The sequence below is a fragment of the Otolemur garnettii genome, unplaced genomic scaffold, assembly GCF_000181295.1.
Source record: "Otolemur garnettii isolate 467f Iridium unplaced genomic scaffold, OtoGar3 scaffold00043, whole genome shotgun sequence".
In the NCBI taxonomy this organism is placed as follows: Eukaryota; Metazoa; Chordata; class Mammalia; order Primates; family Galagidae; genus Otolemur; species Otolemur garnettii.
Genome location: NW_003852438.1, coordinates 4,159,229 through 4,175,211, shown reverse-complemented (window position 1 = coordinate 4,175,211; position 15,983 = coordinate 4,159,229). Strand labels below are relative to the sequence as shown.

The following is a 15,983-nucleotide window of genomic DNA, read 5'->3' as shown; positions in this document are numbered from 1 at the left end:
TCTCCATAAAAGGAGCATGGATTGCAGCTCTCATCCAACTGCACCTTCATTGCTCTCCTGCCGCCCCTCTGGGATTCCTCCCGCAGTGAATGAACAGGGCTCCTCCTAACACCTGTAATCTCTCCATGCTGATGCTTTCTTTTTTAAACCATCCCTTCCTTCACTATGATGCCATATTATTGGTAATGTGACATATTTCAACCTCTGTGTTTTTCTCTAATTGTGCCAACTTCCTTCCATTTACTCATTGAGAACACCTCCCAGCTGATGGCAGACAGTGGGTTTCCTGGGAAGTTACTGGCACCCACACAGAAACTACAGTTGATATGACACTGTGTAGGATACTGTGGCACTTCTGAAACCCAGCTGCATGTACTTCCTATTTAAGAAAGCCACTTGCTCCCTTGGAGCCAAACGGAAGTAACTTTGGAAGATGCTGATAAAACTTTCCTTTTCTTCACATTTAGGACCCAAAGATTAGCACGAGCCTGCCTGTTCTGGATCTCATTGATGCCATTCAACCAGGTTCCATTAACTATGATCTTCTGAAGACAGAAAACCTGGATGATGAAGAGAAACTCAACAATGCAAAGTACGTAAATAAAACTGCTATCAGGAGGGAAGGACCCAGCTGGCAACTGCACAGTTGTGAAGCCTAATACCCGTGACTTTGTGCAGGAGCCTTCCTTTCACTATTCATGCCTTGTCTGATCATGGCGTATTACGGTTTCATCACCACTGTTTTGGATATGGTACCGTAGCAAGCAGTTTAAAGCTCCTAGTGTTAGAACAGGAGGAAGACCAAAAGAGAGAGAGAGAGAGGCTATTCTCACAGTTGATAAACAAGCTTATAGTTTCATAAAACCAATTTCCTAATTCTAATAGATTTCAAAATGAAGTTTGTATATGTTGAGCCCCAGATACAGACACCCCCTTCATGAATATTCATGTGTAAGAATGTGCGGGGTTAAGGTTCATCACCAGCAGCTTCACCAGCTGGAGAGCCACTGCCATGTACTTTACTATTTAGGTCACCTCTAGATTCCTCTAGAGCAGTGGTTCTCAACCTTCCTAATGCCTCGGCCCTTTAATACAGTTCCTGTGGATCTCGACTCACGGGTTGAGAACCGCTGCTCTAGAGCAAGGGGTCAGCAGCCTATAGTCTCTGAGCCAGATCTGGTCTGTTGTTGTCTGCTTTTATAAATAAAGCTTTATTGGGACACAGCTCCATTTGTTTACATATTATCTAGAGCTACGTCCCTGCTACAACAACAGACTTAAGTGGCTGCAACAAAGCCCGAGATATTTCCTCTCTGGTCCTTTGCAGAAAAGTTTGCTGGCCTCTGCTGTAGACAGGAGGCTTTCTCAGGGCAGGCTGTATGAGTTTCCTAAGGCTGCCATAGCACAGTACCTCACAAACTGGGTGGCTTAAAACAACAGAAGTGTATTTTCTCATAGTTGGAGAAACTAGAAGTCTGAAGGGAAATGTTGTCAGGGGGTTGATTCCTTCTGAGGGAGAATCCCTGAGGGTCTGTGATCGTGGGTGTCTTTGGGCTTGCAGGCCCATCACTCTCATCTGTGCCTTTGTCTTCCAATGGCCTTTGTCCCACTTGGCCGTCTTCCCTGTTTGTGTGTGCCCATGTCTCTTCTCTCTTCTACTACGGATGCCAGTTGCATTAGATTGAGGCCCCAGCCTACTGCAGCACGACCTCTTCTTAATTTCCTCTGTGACAGCCCTCCTTCCATATAGACTCACGGTCTGACATACTGGGGGTCAGGACTTCAACATAGGAATTTGGAAGGGCTAGTTCAGCCCATAACATGGGTTTGGAATTGACAAGTCTCTAGTGCCCAGTACCCCTGCTTTATAATCCCTATAGGGCTCTTCTCTCTGTTCTGAATTCAGGAAACCGGGGACCTGTGTTCCCAGAATGCTGATGTTTAACACAATCTAATGGAGAGAAGATAATCCTTATAATGGAGTGTGGTGGGGGTGTGGATGGGAGAGGACAGAGTGTCCTTGAGGAGACAGGAGGCAGATTGAGTTCTTTAGAGGAAAAAACATCCTACCTGGTCTAAATTGAGAGGACAAGTGAGAAGGAAGCAGACAGGTGAGGGAGGGGAGAAGAAAATCCAAGTAGCAAAAAGAACACCTCTGAAGACCCAGAAATTCATAAAGAAAAAGAACCTCCACCCAGATGTTCAAGGACATGATTAGGCATAAGGAACACAGCAAGTCATATAGTTTTTAAGTTGTGCTGCTGAGATTCAAAGTCTGGCTTCCGAGCCCCTACACACAAGACAGGGTACAAAATGACTTAGACAAATGGATGAGAGGAATTATACAAAATGCTAAGAATAGTTATATGATGGTGCTAAGATTGTTTGTGGATTGTTTTGAAGCTTCCTTTTGATTTTCAAGCAATTTTCCCTCTATGTTTTATAATGGAAAAATTAACTTTACTTCATTAATAATTAATAGAGAGAAAGTTATTGAGAGGAGACAGAAAGAATGGGACTTCTCCTACCTGATGCTTTTACTGTACTTTGCTAAATAGAGTAAGAGTAAAGACATTTTAGAAGAGCAGTGGGGGAGTATCACGGCCTTGGTGCAGTTAAGGATCTCTGGAGTAACCACAGTAAGAGGTCAGTGGGTAGTAAATGAAGTGAGTAAAAGAACTGCCAGGTAATAGTCTGAGTTCATTTGAAAATAGATTACATTGGCTCGGCACCTAAAGCTCAGTGGCTAGGGTGCCAGCCACATACACCAGAGCTGGCAGGTTCGAACCCAGCCTGGGCCTGCCAAACAAACCACAATGACACCTTCAACAGAAAATAGCCGGCCATTGTGGCGGGTGCCTGCAGTCCCAGCTACTTGGGAGACTGAAGCAAGAGACTCGCTTAAGCCCAAGAGTTTGAAGTTGCTATGAGCTGCAATGCCACAGCACTCTACTGAGGGTGACAAAGTGAGACTCTCTCTCAATAAAAAAAAGAAAGAAATAAAAAGAAAATAGATTACAACTAATAAAAATGATCTCCATATACCTATAAATAGAGCAAAAATATTGTGTTGCAGCTATTATAACTTTATAAATCTCTGGCCATTGTAAATTATGGAACCATAAGTACATGTCCATGTGAGCAAGCATTAGAAGGAAATGAAGAATCAAAGAATTGATGTGTCAGGTCAAGTTATTATAGATGCCTTTTTTCTCTTTTCCTTCTTGTGAAAATGTTTCTCTGGTTGAAATATAGTCTGCAGACTTTTCCTCATACAAATTTTAATTCAGTTCTGTGACTTCTTCTGTCCTGCTACTATATAGCTCAAGACACTAATCCTGGTGTGGATTTGAACAGCTTTGTAGATTAAATGTAAATCCAATGTTAGGGGATGTCTCCAAGGACAAAAAATACATTTGATGGTTATCACGGTCTAGGTGGCAAGTCCAGTGCTTGGCCAGGGGCTTTGGTTGAGCCCAAATTTGTCCCCTCCCTGCCTTTTTGCTCAGGCTGTCTTCAGTCTTCCTCTTTCCTCCCTTTTAGGTATGCCATCTCTATGGCCCGAAAAATTGGAGCAAGAGTGTATGCCCTTCCAGAAGACCTGGTTGAAGTGAACCCCAAAATGGTCATGACGGTGTTTGCTTGCCTCATGGGGAAAGGAATGAAGAGGGTGTGAGCCCCTAGGGTGGGGCAGGAGGCAGCACCTCACTCCTGACTGCCCAGCCCAGGACACTCCCAGGAAGCACCGGGACGATTCAGTCATTCCAGAGTCCAACTTGGTGACATTTTACAAGATTCCAAAAAGTGCATACTTGTACAGCCAAGTAGCTTCTCCCCTATTTAACAAAAAATGCTTCATTCTTTGCAGAAGGCCCAATCTCCTACAAATACTTTTCTTTCTTTCTTTCTTTTTTATTTTTATTGTTGGGGATTCATTGAGGGTACAAGAAACCAGGTAACACTGATTGTATTTTTTTTTTATTATTCTTTATGTATTTGCTTCTTGGAAAATCTACAGATAAAAAGATTTTCCGTGCATCCTTTCTGCTTTTGCAGTAGTCAAAAATAGAAGCTGCAGTGTTGTTAATTTTCATGTAATCTTTCAAACAAATTTAATATGGCTGCCTTTTTCTTTGGTGGAGGTGAGGACCAGGAGAAGGAATCTTCAAACCTGCCCTAATGCCTATTATTGGAGATTGACATTTGACCTGTTACAAGCCTGTCTTCCTGTCCCCTTTTCCTAGTCTCTCTCCCTGTGACACTGTCCCTCACCCTCTCAGAAATATGCCTTCTCTGTGGCCCTCTTCTTCAGGCCCTCCTTGTCTCCAGGCCACTGGAGCACCTGACAAATCCTTAAGGCTACTGAGATCTCAAGAGTCTCTGGTAGCCTGTAGAAGTGAGCCTTATCATCAGAGCCTTTCCTTAGATCTGGAGTCCCAAATGTCATTACTCTTTGGCTTTTTAGCCAGCAAGAATCTTTTTTGTTTTTGACCCAAGAATTTGTGCTCAAACCCGTTCTAACATCTTGAACACTGTGTCCTCTGGTAGATTCTTAACTCCGGGGGAAGGTTGGACCCAAGGAGGATATAATGCAGCATCTGACCACTAGGGAGCAGCATGGAGCTACAGCAAAGCATCCTTTAGGGTGCTGCCTCTCCATGTGCTTAGCTCTGCAGGTTAGATCTAGTTATTTTTGATATGGCTAAATATCGGTTGACATTTGCAAGCAATCCTGATTTGCTTTCACTTGCTTTTAGATCTTACCATATCTGATTGCTGTCAGGCCATATTATCAATGTTTACTTTTTTGGTACTATAAAAGCTTTTTGCCTCCCCTCAGCCCCAGGGAGCAATATGTGCCAATGAATAGCAACACCCCCGCCCTCCCGCCCCACATATCTCATCAGATGTCTACAGTAGAATGAGTCCATGTTGGATAAGAACTGGCTGAGTTGATTTATGAGGAGCTAATTTACTGGACATTTAAAAGAATTCCAAAACAAAACCAGACAAACTCGGAATTTGAACAGCTTTGTAGAATCCGCAGCTTCCACAGAAACCAATCAAAGGCAGAAAGCAACAGAGCATTGTGAACCAACACTAGCCTCCCTCTACCATGCCGGAAGGGTTTATCACTAAGTTATCTTTTTTAGGGATGGTGTGTAATGGAACTTAGCCATTTTTCAAAGCAATTGAAATGTATCACCCTGGATCTGTTCCTTGGCAGTGGGTTCAGGAAGCCAATATGTGGCTTCTCCCAGCCCATAACCAGTATTTTTGCTGCTTCTGAATGCAAAGTGGTTGGCTTTGACTTTAGTCTGAAATTAATGTAGCCTCAGATGATTTCCCCCCCCATCTGCCTTCGGGAAGGAAGTATGTTACTGCCTTAATGAAAAGTGAGGACAGAATATTATACTCAAACGCTTTCCAAATAAAATGTTCTATAGTGGGTGTCTCTGGATGTTTCTTCTTGAAAGTTTATTAACAGTGTACTATAATTCATTAATTCATTCAGCCAACACGCATCGAGTGCCTATCAGGTGCTAGACACTGTAAAAGATTTTAGGAATGTGGGTGTAAATGAGGCAGGCATTGCGCTCAGCTGATGGGGAAAGACAGATGTTAAACAATTAAAATGACAGGTGTGATTAAGTGATGAATGAGGGCAGAGTGAGATGTGAGCTTATGACAGGAAACAGTCTGAGGAGAAATATTTTAACTGGAAACTGAGGAATAATTTGCAGTTAAAAGAAGTAGGGAATAAAATTGAGACATAGACTCTCAAACGCATTGAACCTGTAGGAGCAGAGAGGTGTGATACCTTTCCTCACCCACCATAAGGGTCACAGATGACACTCCTATAACAAAAGACTGGTTAAAAAGAGAAAAGCATGGGTGGTGCCTGTGGCTCAATGGGTACAGTGCTGGTCCCATATACCAAGGGTGGTGGGTTCAAACCCAGCCCCAGCCAAACTGCAACAAAAAATATAGCCAAGCACTGTGGCAGGTGCCTGTAGTCCCGGCTACGCGGGAGGCTGAGGCAAGAGAATTGTCTAAGCCCAAGAGTTGGAGGGTGCTGTGAGTTGTGATGCCACAGCACTCTGCTAAGGGAGATAAGTGAGACTTTTTTTCTAAAAAAAAAGAGAGAGAGAGAGAGAAGCAAAACAAGTGTAGGTAATCAAAGTTTTATGTGATGTGGGATCTTTCAGAAATGAAAACCTGAAGATTGAGGGGAAACTGTTCACTTTCATGCTTAGATTAGACGAATGGACAGTGTTACAGAAATGAGATTGGGCAAAAGAGTATGATCTAATGGTAACAACGGGGAAACCCGCCAAAGCCTGCCCGATCAGACTATTCGGGGCGCTCTGTGTACCTAGCTTTCCTTCCTGCAGGGACTAGGGCAGGATGCCTCCGTTATCTATCATCAGACACAGTAGGTCGGAGAACATCTGACCTCCAGTTTGCAAAGCAAGGCAGGGGAAAGGTAAAGCGATACTTCTGAGTTTTATGAATTGCTTGGGAGGACAGGGGTTCCAGTGTCTATGACCTACCCTGGGGAAGAGGAATTCTGGTTTCTATAAGTTGCTTCGGGGAGAGCCCAGCAGTCAAGAGGAGGTCAGAGACTGTGAGACTGCTTTGAGCCTTTTTAGTTTCCTTCAATTCAAAATACCCTGCATACCAAGGCACCATACTTTGAGATTTCATTTTTCAAGCCCCAACAAACCAATCATAAAAGTCAGGTGGAGGGATTGGTGCAGAGCAGAACAACTTCTAGAGTGAGTTGAGACAGGATCCTGGAGTTGGCAGGGCCTGGGGTGTCCTGACCAGCTTGGCTGAGCCGTACTTTGGCAGGGTTAGGGGTGTGTGCAAGGGCTGCCGAGAAATTCTACCGCAGCCAGCTCCCTCTAGGTTAAGCTGCCGTGACAGAGAAGCGGGCCATTGATTCGGCATGGGCCCCCTTTTCCTGTAGAAGAGCCACACACCCATACAGGGGCTAGGAAACTGGGCTTTTGTCCCCTGTCTTCAGCAGCAGTGTCTTCAAGGAGGTGACTCTTCCTTGGCCTAAACTACCCTTAGGCGATAACTGTCTTCTTAAGTTGCTACCCTTAGGCGATAACTGTCTTCTTTACGTATCAAGAGGTTGCAAATGTTGTATTGTGGACTTTTGTTGGTATTTATTCATTTCTTTGTTTATTTCACACATCCCAGACTACATAGATAGGTCTCAGGAGTAGGAAGAACAGAAAGACTGAAGAGGTACAGGATAGAGGAATAGTAATATCAAGGAAAGAAGACTAAGATTATCTTGGAGAAGAGAAGCCTAAAGGCATACACCAAGCTAAGCATGAACATTCTTCTAAATTCAAAATTTCATTTTTACATTTTTAAATCCAAGATGGTATAAGAAATTAAACATTGCACCAAAGGATCTATGCTAGAAAGTAGGCTCTCCCTGTGCCTAGTGGTGTGCTCTGAAACTAGCTCTCATCGGCTCACTGAAGCCAACTGAATTTTGTGCACCTTTCGTTAAACCATGGTTAGGTTGATGTTGGCCAAGAAGATATTTATATCACAGAAATTATCAATCCTACAACTGGGGCTTTTCATCCCCAAAGAACTAGTTTATTAACACACCACTATCTCTGTTCCAATGCCTCCTAGTCGGCAACCTCTGTTACCAATTCCTTTTGTTTCCTTCTAGAAATAGTCTATGCACACACACATGTATGTGTACACGCCTTTTTATTAGCATACCATAAACATCATTCTACATTGCATTTGTTTCACCCAACGCCGTATTCTGGAGATGGTTCCAGATGGGTACACACAGATGTCCTCAATCCCCAGCAGGTGCGTGGTATTCTATTACGTGGGTGTGTGAAGCTGTACTTAGCCAATGGCCACCAATGGATATTTATGTTGTTTTGATCTTTTGCTGCAGCAAATGAGGCCACATAACTGATATTATACCTATTTCTTGAGCACCAAAAGTTAGTTTTTAATTCAACAGGTACTTAAGTTTAACTTAATTCAAGTTTCTGCTCTGGCAAAAGCACTGAACGTTGGCTAGTAAAGCATAGATTCTCTTAAGTTTCCACTAATTTTTTTTCAAAGAATCTTAAACTGGGACAGATGCTCGAGTGGACCCCAACTTCTCTACTTTGGGACTGAAGAAGCGTGCTAACCCAGCACGGAGGTAGTGTGCGTGTGCGCGCACACACACCCTGACAAAAAGCAGAGTGTGATAAATGCTGTAACAAAGCTGGAAGTGAAATTTTATGAGAGCTCAGGGGAAAAGTTAATCCTGAATGAAGGATCAACACGAAGTTTTGGAAGAGCTCCGCTGTGACAAACGAGAAGTGGGCAGGAATTCCACCTTGTTCACATCCGTATCCTCACAGAGCCAAGCACAGTTTTTGGTTTAAAAGCTCAGTAACTTTCTAAAACCTGACGAATATTAGTTATAAACCAATGTTTCCTGACTACACGGGGTGCTGAACAGAGTAATTGTGAGGAAAGTTGTTAAATGGACTTAACCTGGAGAATTTTTAGAATAGAATGGATTCCTCTCTGTCTGGAATTGATGGCATTAGGATCTATCTGACACAATGCATTAATTAGATAGCTTTTTTTTTAATTTTTGTAAGTTCTATTTTGTTTTTATTTTATTTTTTATTGTTGAGGATTCATTGAGGGCACAGAGTACTAGATCATGCTGATCGCATTTGTTAGGTAAAGTCCCTCTTATAATTGTGTCCCACCACCAAGAGCTGACAGATAGCCTTTTAAAGTCTCAGCCAACCTGGTGATTTGATTCAACTAGAGATACACACACACACACACACATCTAGTTTGTGGCTGAGAGCACAAGTTTGGTCTGGATTTTAAAGACTGTAAACTCTAAGCCCACCTTAGATCAGCCCATCTCAGACCGATGCTTAATGCATGAAAGGACATTCTGTGTACTCCCCATGTTCCTGGGATGGCTCCCAGGCCCACCTTCCTCACAGTTCCTGTACGTGTTGTCAAAGACCTCTGTTCTCTTTCCAGCCCAGCTTACCATTAGCAAAAGCCAGCAGTGTTCTCCTGGTGGACTTGACGTTGTCCTCCCCAGCATGTCCCAGCCAGCCTCACAATTCAGAGAGCGGAGCTGACTGCTCAGAACAAGTTAGCAGTGTTGACCAATCCTCTTGTGAAATCTAGTCACTTTGACAGTTTCCTAATAAAATTCCTGTAAATGAAACTCTCAGCTGCCAAAGATGGCTCTTTACTCAGTGTCTTTCTCCCTGTTTTGAAAGGCAGACTTTACCACGTGAGCTCGTGAATAAACGACCAAAAGAAGACTATTAAAATGTTTCCTCTTGCGACCATCTGTGCATATTTAATCTCCCACCTTATTCAGGCACAAAAACATAGACAATTCGGCAAATGCCCATTATCTTACCATTAACAACTTAGAAACAGGTAAGCAAAATGGAAGTGATTTCTATTTTTCCAGCATGTTGAAATTGGGGAGTTCCATTTAAATGTGTATTTCGGTTAATAGAGTGCTACCATATCATTTTTGTCTCTTTAGAGAATTAGAATACAAGGATATATTTAAAAAGCTATCTGGAATCGAACACAGAACTTGATGATTCAATAGGCATTTCTGAATTTGGCTCCTCCTGGGACTCATCATGATGAGTCTCAGATATCCAAACCTCCTTGCTCTACGTGTGGTGCTCGAACCAGGAGCACCTGGGAGCTGGTTAGAAATGCAGGCTCTCAGCTCCTAGCCCAGATCTGCTCAATCTCAGTTGATTCATGTGCACATTAAAGTTTGGGAAACACTATCCTGGAAGAATAGACGTCTACTTGAAAGATCTGCAGCTGATGGGAAGCTGAATTAGCCAGCTTTAAATTAAATCATACTTTCTCAATCACACCGGACTTCAAAGACTAAAGTAACTTTCTGCAAACATTTTCCCATCGTCCATATTCATTGGAGGTAGCCAGAGTGACTGTTCCCTCTATTTGGGGCGTCCTCCACTGCCCCGCTTTGCCCTTTGGTGTCCCTCTTCCCCTTGCACACACGCCCCAAGGCACAGGTCTGGAGAGCTGCACCTTCCGGTCCTGCTGGGTACGTGTTAGATGCCTCTTGGCACAGCTGGCTCTTGCTGGTTGGCCAGGGCTGCCCCTTTAATGTCTGACCCCATGTGTGCCACATCTTTCAAGTCTTCCCTCCCATCCCAGCACTGTCGACAACATCAAACCTCCTGGCTTTCCTGGCCCCAACTTGGGAGCAATCTCTATGACTTCCCCGGAGAGACAGGGAACCTTCGGTCCCACTCTTTCCCAAGGCCCTCCAGTGTCTTTTTTCTTCCCCCGAACATACACTTTGCAATGACTTTCTGGGGTGACAATTTCATCAGTTAATGTGTCTCAGTCCCTAATGTCAAAGACAGACAGGAGAGTGTCTTCCAAGTACCGTAACTGTAAAATGCATTAGGATGGAAGAAGCTTGATGCCTTTGAGGAACTGGAAGACCAGCAGGACTGATGAGGAGCAGGAACGACTCTATCAAAAGAAATAGAAGGGGGGGCGCCTGTGGCTGGAAGGGGTAGGGCACCGGCCCCATAGGCCAGAGGTGGCAGGTTCAAGCCCAGCCCTGGCCAAAAACAACAAGAAAGAAAGAAAGAAAGAAAGGAAGAAAGAAAGAAAGAAAGAAAGAAAAGAAAGAAAGAAAGAAAGAAATAGAAGGGCTAGTGACGGGTTTAGGAGCGCTTCTCAGACGTTAGGGTCCTTAAAAATCACCTGTGGAGCTTATTAAACCACCTTTTCCAGATCCCACCTGGAGGCTCGAGCCTTTGTAGGGCTGGTGGACCTAATAATCTGCATTTTCTCAAGCAGCCTAGGGAATTCGGCAGCTGATGACTTTCTCAGACTACACTTGGAGAAGGACTGGCCCAGAACAGCAGTTCTCAGCCCACCTGCGTGTTGGAATCATCTCAGGAGCTTTTAAAAATGCCAATTCTTATATCCCTCACCGTGAGACTCCAAAGCACAGCCCAGGCAGCGGGATTGCTACAGATCCCCAGGTGACCTTAACAAGCAGTGGAGCTTGAGAACTGCTGGTGTATAGCCCAGGGCACTGCTCCGAAGGGCAGGCCTCATGACTGGTAAGCAAAACAATCAAAGGGAGTGTAGATTCAGAAAGACATGAAATATCCAAAAATAAGCCTTGCTTGCCTCACAAACAGCTAGTCATAAGCATTTGCCCGTCTGGGTGCCAGGTGACCCTCGTGATGCCTCAGTCTTGCAAGCCAGTGTAAGGCCGCTTAGAACCTGAGATTGAGTTTTCTGCCTTTCAGGCCTTGAATTCTCCCCTCTTCAAATGGCTTCTGAGACAGGAGCCCCCTTTCCTTCCCTTTAGAAATGCGGGAGGCCCGATGCCCCAAGCCTTTGTGTAAGTTACAACTGGTTCATTTTCCATGAATAAACATGAGAGAGAATGTGTGAAGAGGAAAAACATTTATCAATTATGTGTCTTCAAAACATCCAAAGATTATGCAGCTTTAATGGCTGAACGATTTTGAAAGGAAAACTTGCAAATTGAGCTGCACCTGAACTCATAATAAAACGATATTAAATGAATTGACTCTCTCAGTGCTTAACAACAAGCCTGATCTGCATATCCAAGTTGAGCTGTCTGGGGTCTTGGTGGCATTTGCCCTCAGCTGCAGGCTGCTTCAATTTGAGAGAAAAGTGAGGTTGACCCATCACGCATCACCGGGAAGGTTATCTTCATAGGTGCAGCCTTAATAAAGACCGAGGGTTAGGGTTCTTCAAGAAATATTTGCCCTAGCATTTTTACCCCTTAATGTTCCAAATTGGCTGCTGTACAAATGTACTCATTAGCTGGGTCCCAGGGGGTGTGATTCAATCAGACAGACTGCCCAGGACGGGATTGCCTCTGGGCTGGTGACTTACCACCTAACTGTCAGAAATCGCAGAGGAAGACTAGCTGTCCCCAAGGTCATGATGAGCTGCATAAAGCTGCAATAAAGAACACTTTGGCCTCAGTCAACTCCCTTGCTGGTTTATCTTTTTAATACAAATGAGAGGTATTAGGCACCCAGTTTTTTTTTTGTTGTTGTTGTTGTTGTATTTCATTGTTTTGTTCTGTAGCTATTGCTTTCAAACGTTACCGCATTTAATCTTCACAGTAGCCCTTTGAGGTCACTTAAGGAAAAGAAAGCTACACTTCTAAGGGTCTAAGAAATCTTCCTGTGATGGGGTAGAGCCCATCCAGTCTGATTTCTGTGTTCTTTTCACTCTCCACCAAAGGTTCAGGGATCTCAAAAAGAGATGAAGAATGGGGCGGCACCTGTGGCTCAACCGGTGGTGGGTTCAAACCTGGCCCCAGTCAAAAACTGCAAAAAAAAAAAAAAAGAGAGAGAGAGCACACGCGAGATGAAGAATGGGAAAATCGGTATTTTTCTTTCTTTCACTTTCTCCCTCCCTCTTCTTTCCCTCCCTTCATTCCTTTCTTTCATACATACAATAAAATTCAACTTTTAAATGTCAGATTTGAAGAATTTTGGCAGGGTACAATTACGTAATTACCACCACAATCAAAATAGAGACTGTTTCAATCACTCCAAAACAGTCTTCTTCACTATATTTTAGGTTAATCCCTTCTTCCCAGCCCCAGATCCTGGCAACCATTAGCCAATTTTCTGGCTCTGTTGTTTTGCCTTCTATGGGGTGGCATATAGATGTGTTGGGGTTCAGGCAGTTGTCTGTGTTCTCAGTTCTTGGTATGGTCTTGGCTAAAGAATCACCAGACCCACCAAAATCAAGGCAAGCCGGAGACAAAGTTCATGGAAGAAGAGAAAGATAGGTTAATGGAGCAAGATGTGTGACAGCACACGGGCACCTTCTGTCATGACCGAAAGACTCTGCTAATAGTCTGGGGTTCTGTTTGTACCTCTGGATTGGCCCCTCCTTGTGGTTCAGACATCCCCAGGGAACCACTTTGCTAGACAATTAACAAGATAATTAGCTCTAAATCACTTTCCAAGTCCTATTGTGCCTGGCCCCCCAGGCTTTCCTAATTTCCCCCAGGTGTGGCAGGATAGGATCAAGGTGGGGCAGCCCTCGTCCCTCCTCTCAGATAGGGCAATCGCTTGAGGCAGCACCCAGGCAAAGCTCACAATTAGTCCTTTTCCCCAGGAGAACCGGAATTCAATCTATCTACTGAAGAGATGGAAACTTACAATATAAATCTCTTAGTACCTGGCAGTTTTACTTGGCACCAAGTGTCTACGTTCTTCCATCTCTTTGCGTGGATCAGTGGTCTGTTTCTCCAGCTGTCGAGGAGCATCTGGTTGTTTGGATGTAGCCGTTTGTCCACCTCCCAGCTGATGGACATTTGGATTCTTTTGAGCGTTTTCCTCACGGTTATGAACAAAGCTGCTATAAACATCCAGATTTCAGAATATTCAGCTGCTCTGACATTCAGGTATTTCTGAAGACACATGTTTTTATTTCACTGGGGTAACTATCTAGAAGCAGAATTTCCAGAACATATGGTAATTATAGGTTTAACTTTATAAAAACTGCCGAACTGTTTCAAAATGACTGTACCATTTTGCATTCTGACAAGCAATGCATGAGAGTTCAAGTTGCTTCATATACCTGCTATTACTTCATATTGGCAGACATCTTGATTTTAGCCGTTCCAGGGTTGTGTAGTGACAAATTGTGGTTTAGTTAATTAGTTATTTCCCTAATAACTAATGACGTCAAACATGTGCTTACTGGCCATTTGTATATTTGGTTAAGTATCTGCATAGTCTTCTGTGCACTTTAAATTGGGTTATCTGTCGTCTTATTCTTGATTTATTAGACTTCTTTATATATTTTGAATACAAATTCCCTTACCTGATGTGGGTTTCAAAAATATTTTTTCTCTATCCATGCCTGTCTTTTCATTTTCTTTTTTTGCAGTTTTGGCCAGGGCTGGGTTTGAACCCGCCACCTCCGGCCTATGGGGCTGGCACCCTATTCCTTCCAGCCACAGGCACCACCCTCTTTTCATTTTCTTAACAGTGTTATTCAAAGCACAAGTGTTTTTAATTGTGAGGTCCAATTTTCAATTCTTTCACTCGTGCTTTGTGCTTTTTGTGTTCTACCTAAGAAATCGTTGCTTAGCTTAAGGTCACAAAATTTTCCTCCTCTTTTCTTCTAGAAGTTTTATAGTTTTAGCTCTTACATGTATGTCAGAGATTCATCTTGAATTATTTACAAAGTGCAACGTATGACTCCAGATGAACACTCTTGCATATGGATATCATAACTTTTCAGCACCATTTGCTTGAAAGACTGCCCTTTCCCAGATGAATTACCTTGGCAACTTTGTTGAAAACCAGTTAATCTTATGTATATATGTGTGTCTACTTTTGGACTGTCTATTCTGTTTCATTGATTTCTGTTTCTGGACTCTCTACCCTTGTCTTAATTATTATATAACAGCTTTATAACCAGGATATTTAAGTGCTCCAACTTTGATGTCTCTTTTGAAATTGATTTGGCTATTCCAGGACCTTTGAACCTTTGAATAAACTGTTGTGTCAGGGATTTGATTTTACTCTACTGAGAAACTAACAAGTTAGCCTATCACTACAGGTTCATGGATACTGATAGAAACTTCAAGGAAGGAATGTATTACTCAAGGTGCAGCAAGCATTATGAGCACCACCATCTGCATCAGTTTCCCTCCCTCCCCACTCCAAGTTGCATGGGGTGGTGTGAGAGTGGATCCAGATGAATGCACGCAAATGCAATTTGTCTCAGTACCTATGAGAAACACTGGGCTTTGGGAATTCATCCCTTTTATGTAAAGGTTTAAGCAAGCCTGTTCTTTGTCCCAGAGTAAAACATTTGTTCCATACATCAAGGTTGCTCACCACAAACAAACACAATCCTAAGAGACGACTGTCATAAAAGATGGTCAGGGCCTTGCTTCTTGGCCTTCCAAGCAAGATGGGTAGGAATGTGAGAGACACATGAAGGGGAGTTTCCAGACAAAAATCTAGAATAAGCTTGTCAATTTCTATTAAAAAAAAAAATACTGGAATTTTGATTAGAATTATGTTGAATCTGTAGTTCAGTTTGGGGAGAATTGTAATTTTAATAAACCTGAGTCTTACTCAATTCTAATATGAAGGCAGTAGGTGATCTATTACAAAGGGTGAGGTAGGGGAATGAGGGAGCAGGGAGAGGGGAGGAGGGAAGGGGATGGGGGGGGTCACAGTGTATGACACACCTCTTGGGGGCAGAACACAATCACAAGAAGGACTTTACCTAACAACCACAATCAGTGTAACCTAATTCTTTGTACCCTCAATGAATCCCAAACAAAAAAATAAATAAACCTGAATTTTCTGATCCACGAGAATGGTTTATTTCTACCTTGACAGAGGTCTCAGCAAGTTTATATCTTGCATGTATTTTTAAAAATTTCTCCTAAAATGTCACAGTTTTGATGGCATTTAAAATTTCTATTTTCAATTGATCATTGTTATTATATAGAACTACAAATGCTTTTTGCATACAAATCTTATCTCCTGCAAATTTCCTAAACTCATTAGTTTAGTGCTAGTAAGGTTTTTTAAATACATTTCTTGAGATTTTCTATGTCAGTGCTAGTGTCATTTGTGTCTTAAAAACAGTCCCTGTGTCTTTTATTTCTTTTTCTTACCATCATATGCTGGCAAAGATCTCTGATTTCACGTTGAAGAGAAGTGATGAGAGTGGGGATTTTTGCTTTGTCAGCAATTTTAAAGGAAAAGCATTCAGTCTCTCACCATTAAGTCTGATATTAGCTTCAAGTTTTTCTTAGATGCTTTCAGGTTGAGAAATTTCCCTACTATTTCTGGTTTGCTGAGCTATTATAAATAACTGTTGAATTTTATCAAATTCTTTATATTCAC

General features: G+C 42.8%; 1 protein-coding gene and 1 long non-coding RNA gene across 2 annotated transcripts in view; one reads left to right on the top strand and one right to left on the bottom strand.

Annotated features, from left to right (window-relative positions):
* The window catches only part of LCP1 (lymphocyte cytosolic protein 1), a 31,158-nt gene extending 27,222 nt beyond the window's left edge, over positions 1 to 3,936 (top strand). Inside the window, exons 13-14 of the mRNA XM_003790363.3 lie at positions 468 to 592; positions 3,544 to 3,936. Of these exons, the coding sequence (XP_003790411.1) occupies positions 468 to 592; positions 3,544 to 3,676 (258 nt within the window). The 3' untranslated portion in view covers positions 3,677 to 3,936. The remainder of the gene's footprint in view (positions 1 to 467; positions 593 to 3,543) is intronic.
* The window catches only part of LOC105887052, a 28,853-nt gene extending 19,673 nt beyond the window's left edge, over positions 1 to 9,180 (bottom strand). The window contains exon 1 of the long non-coding RNA XR_001161331.2: positions 9,065 to 9,180. This is a non-coding gene — a long non-coding RNA (uncharacterized LOC105887052). The remainder of the gene's footprint in view (positions 1 to 9,064) is intronic.
* Positions 9,181 to 15,983: the final 6,803 nt, after the last annotated feature.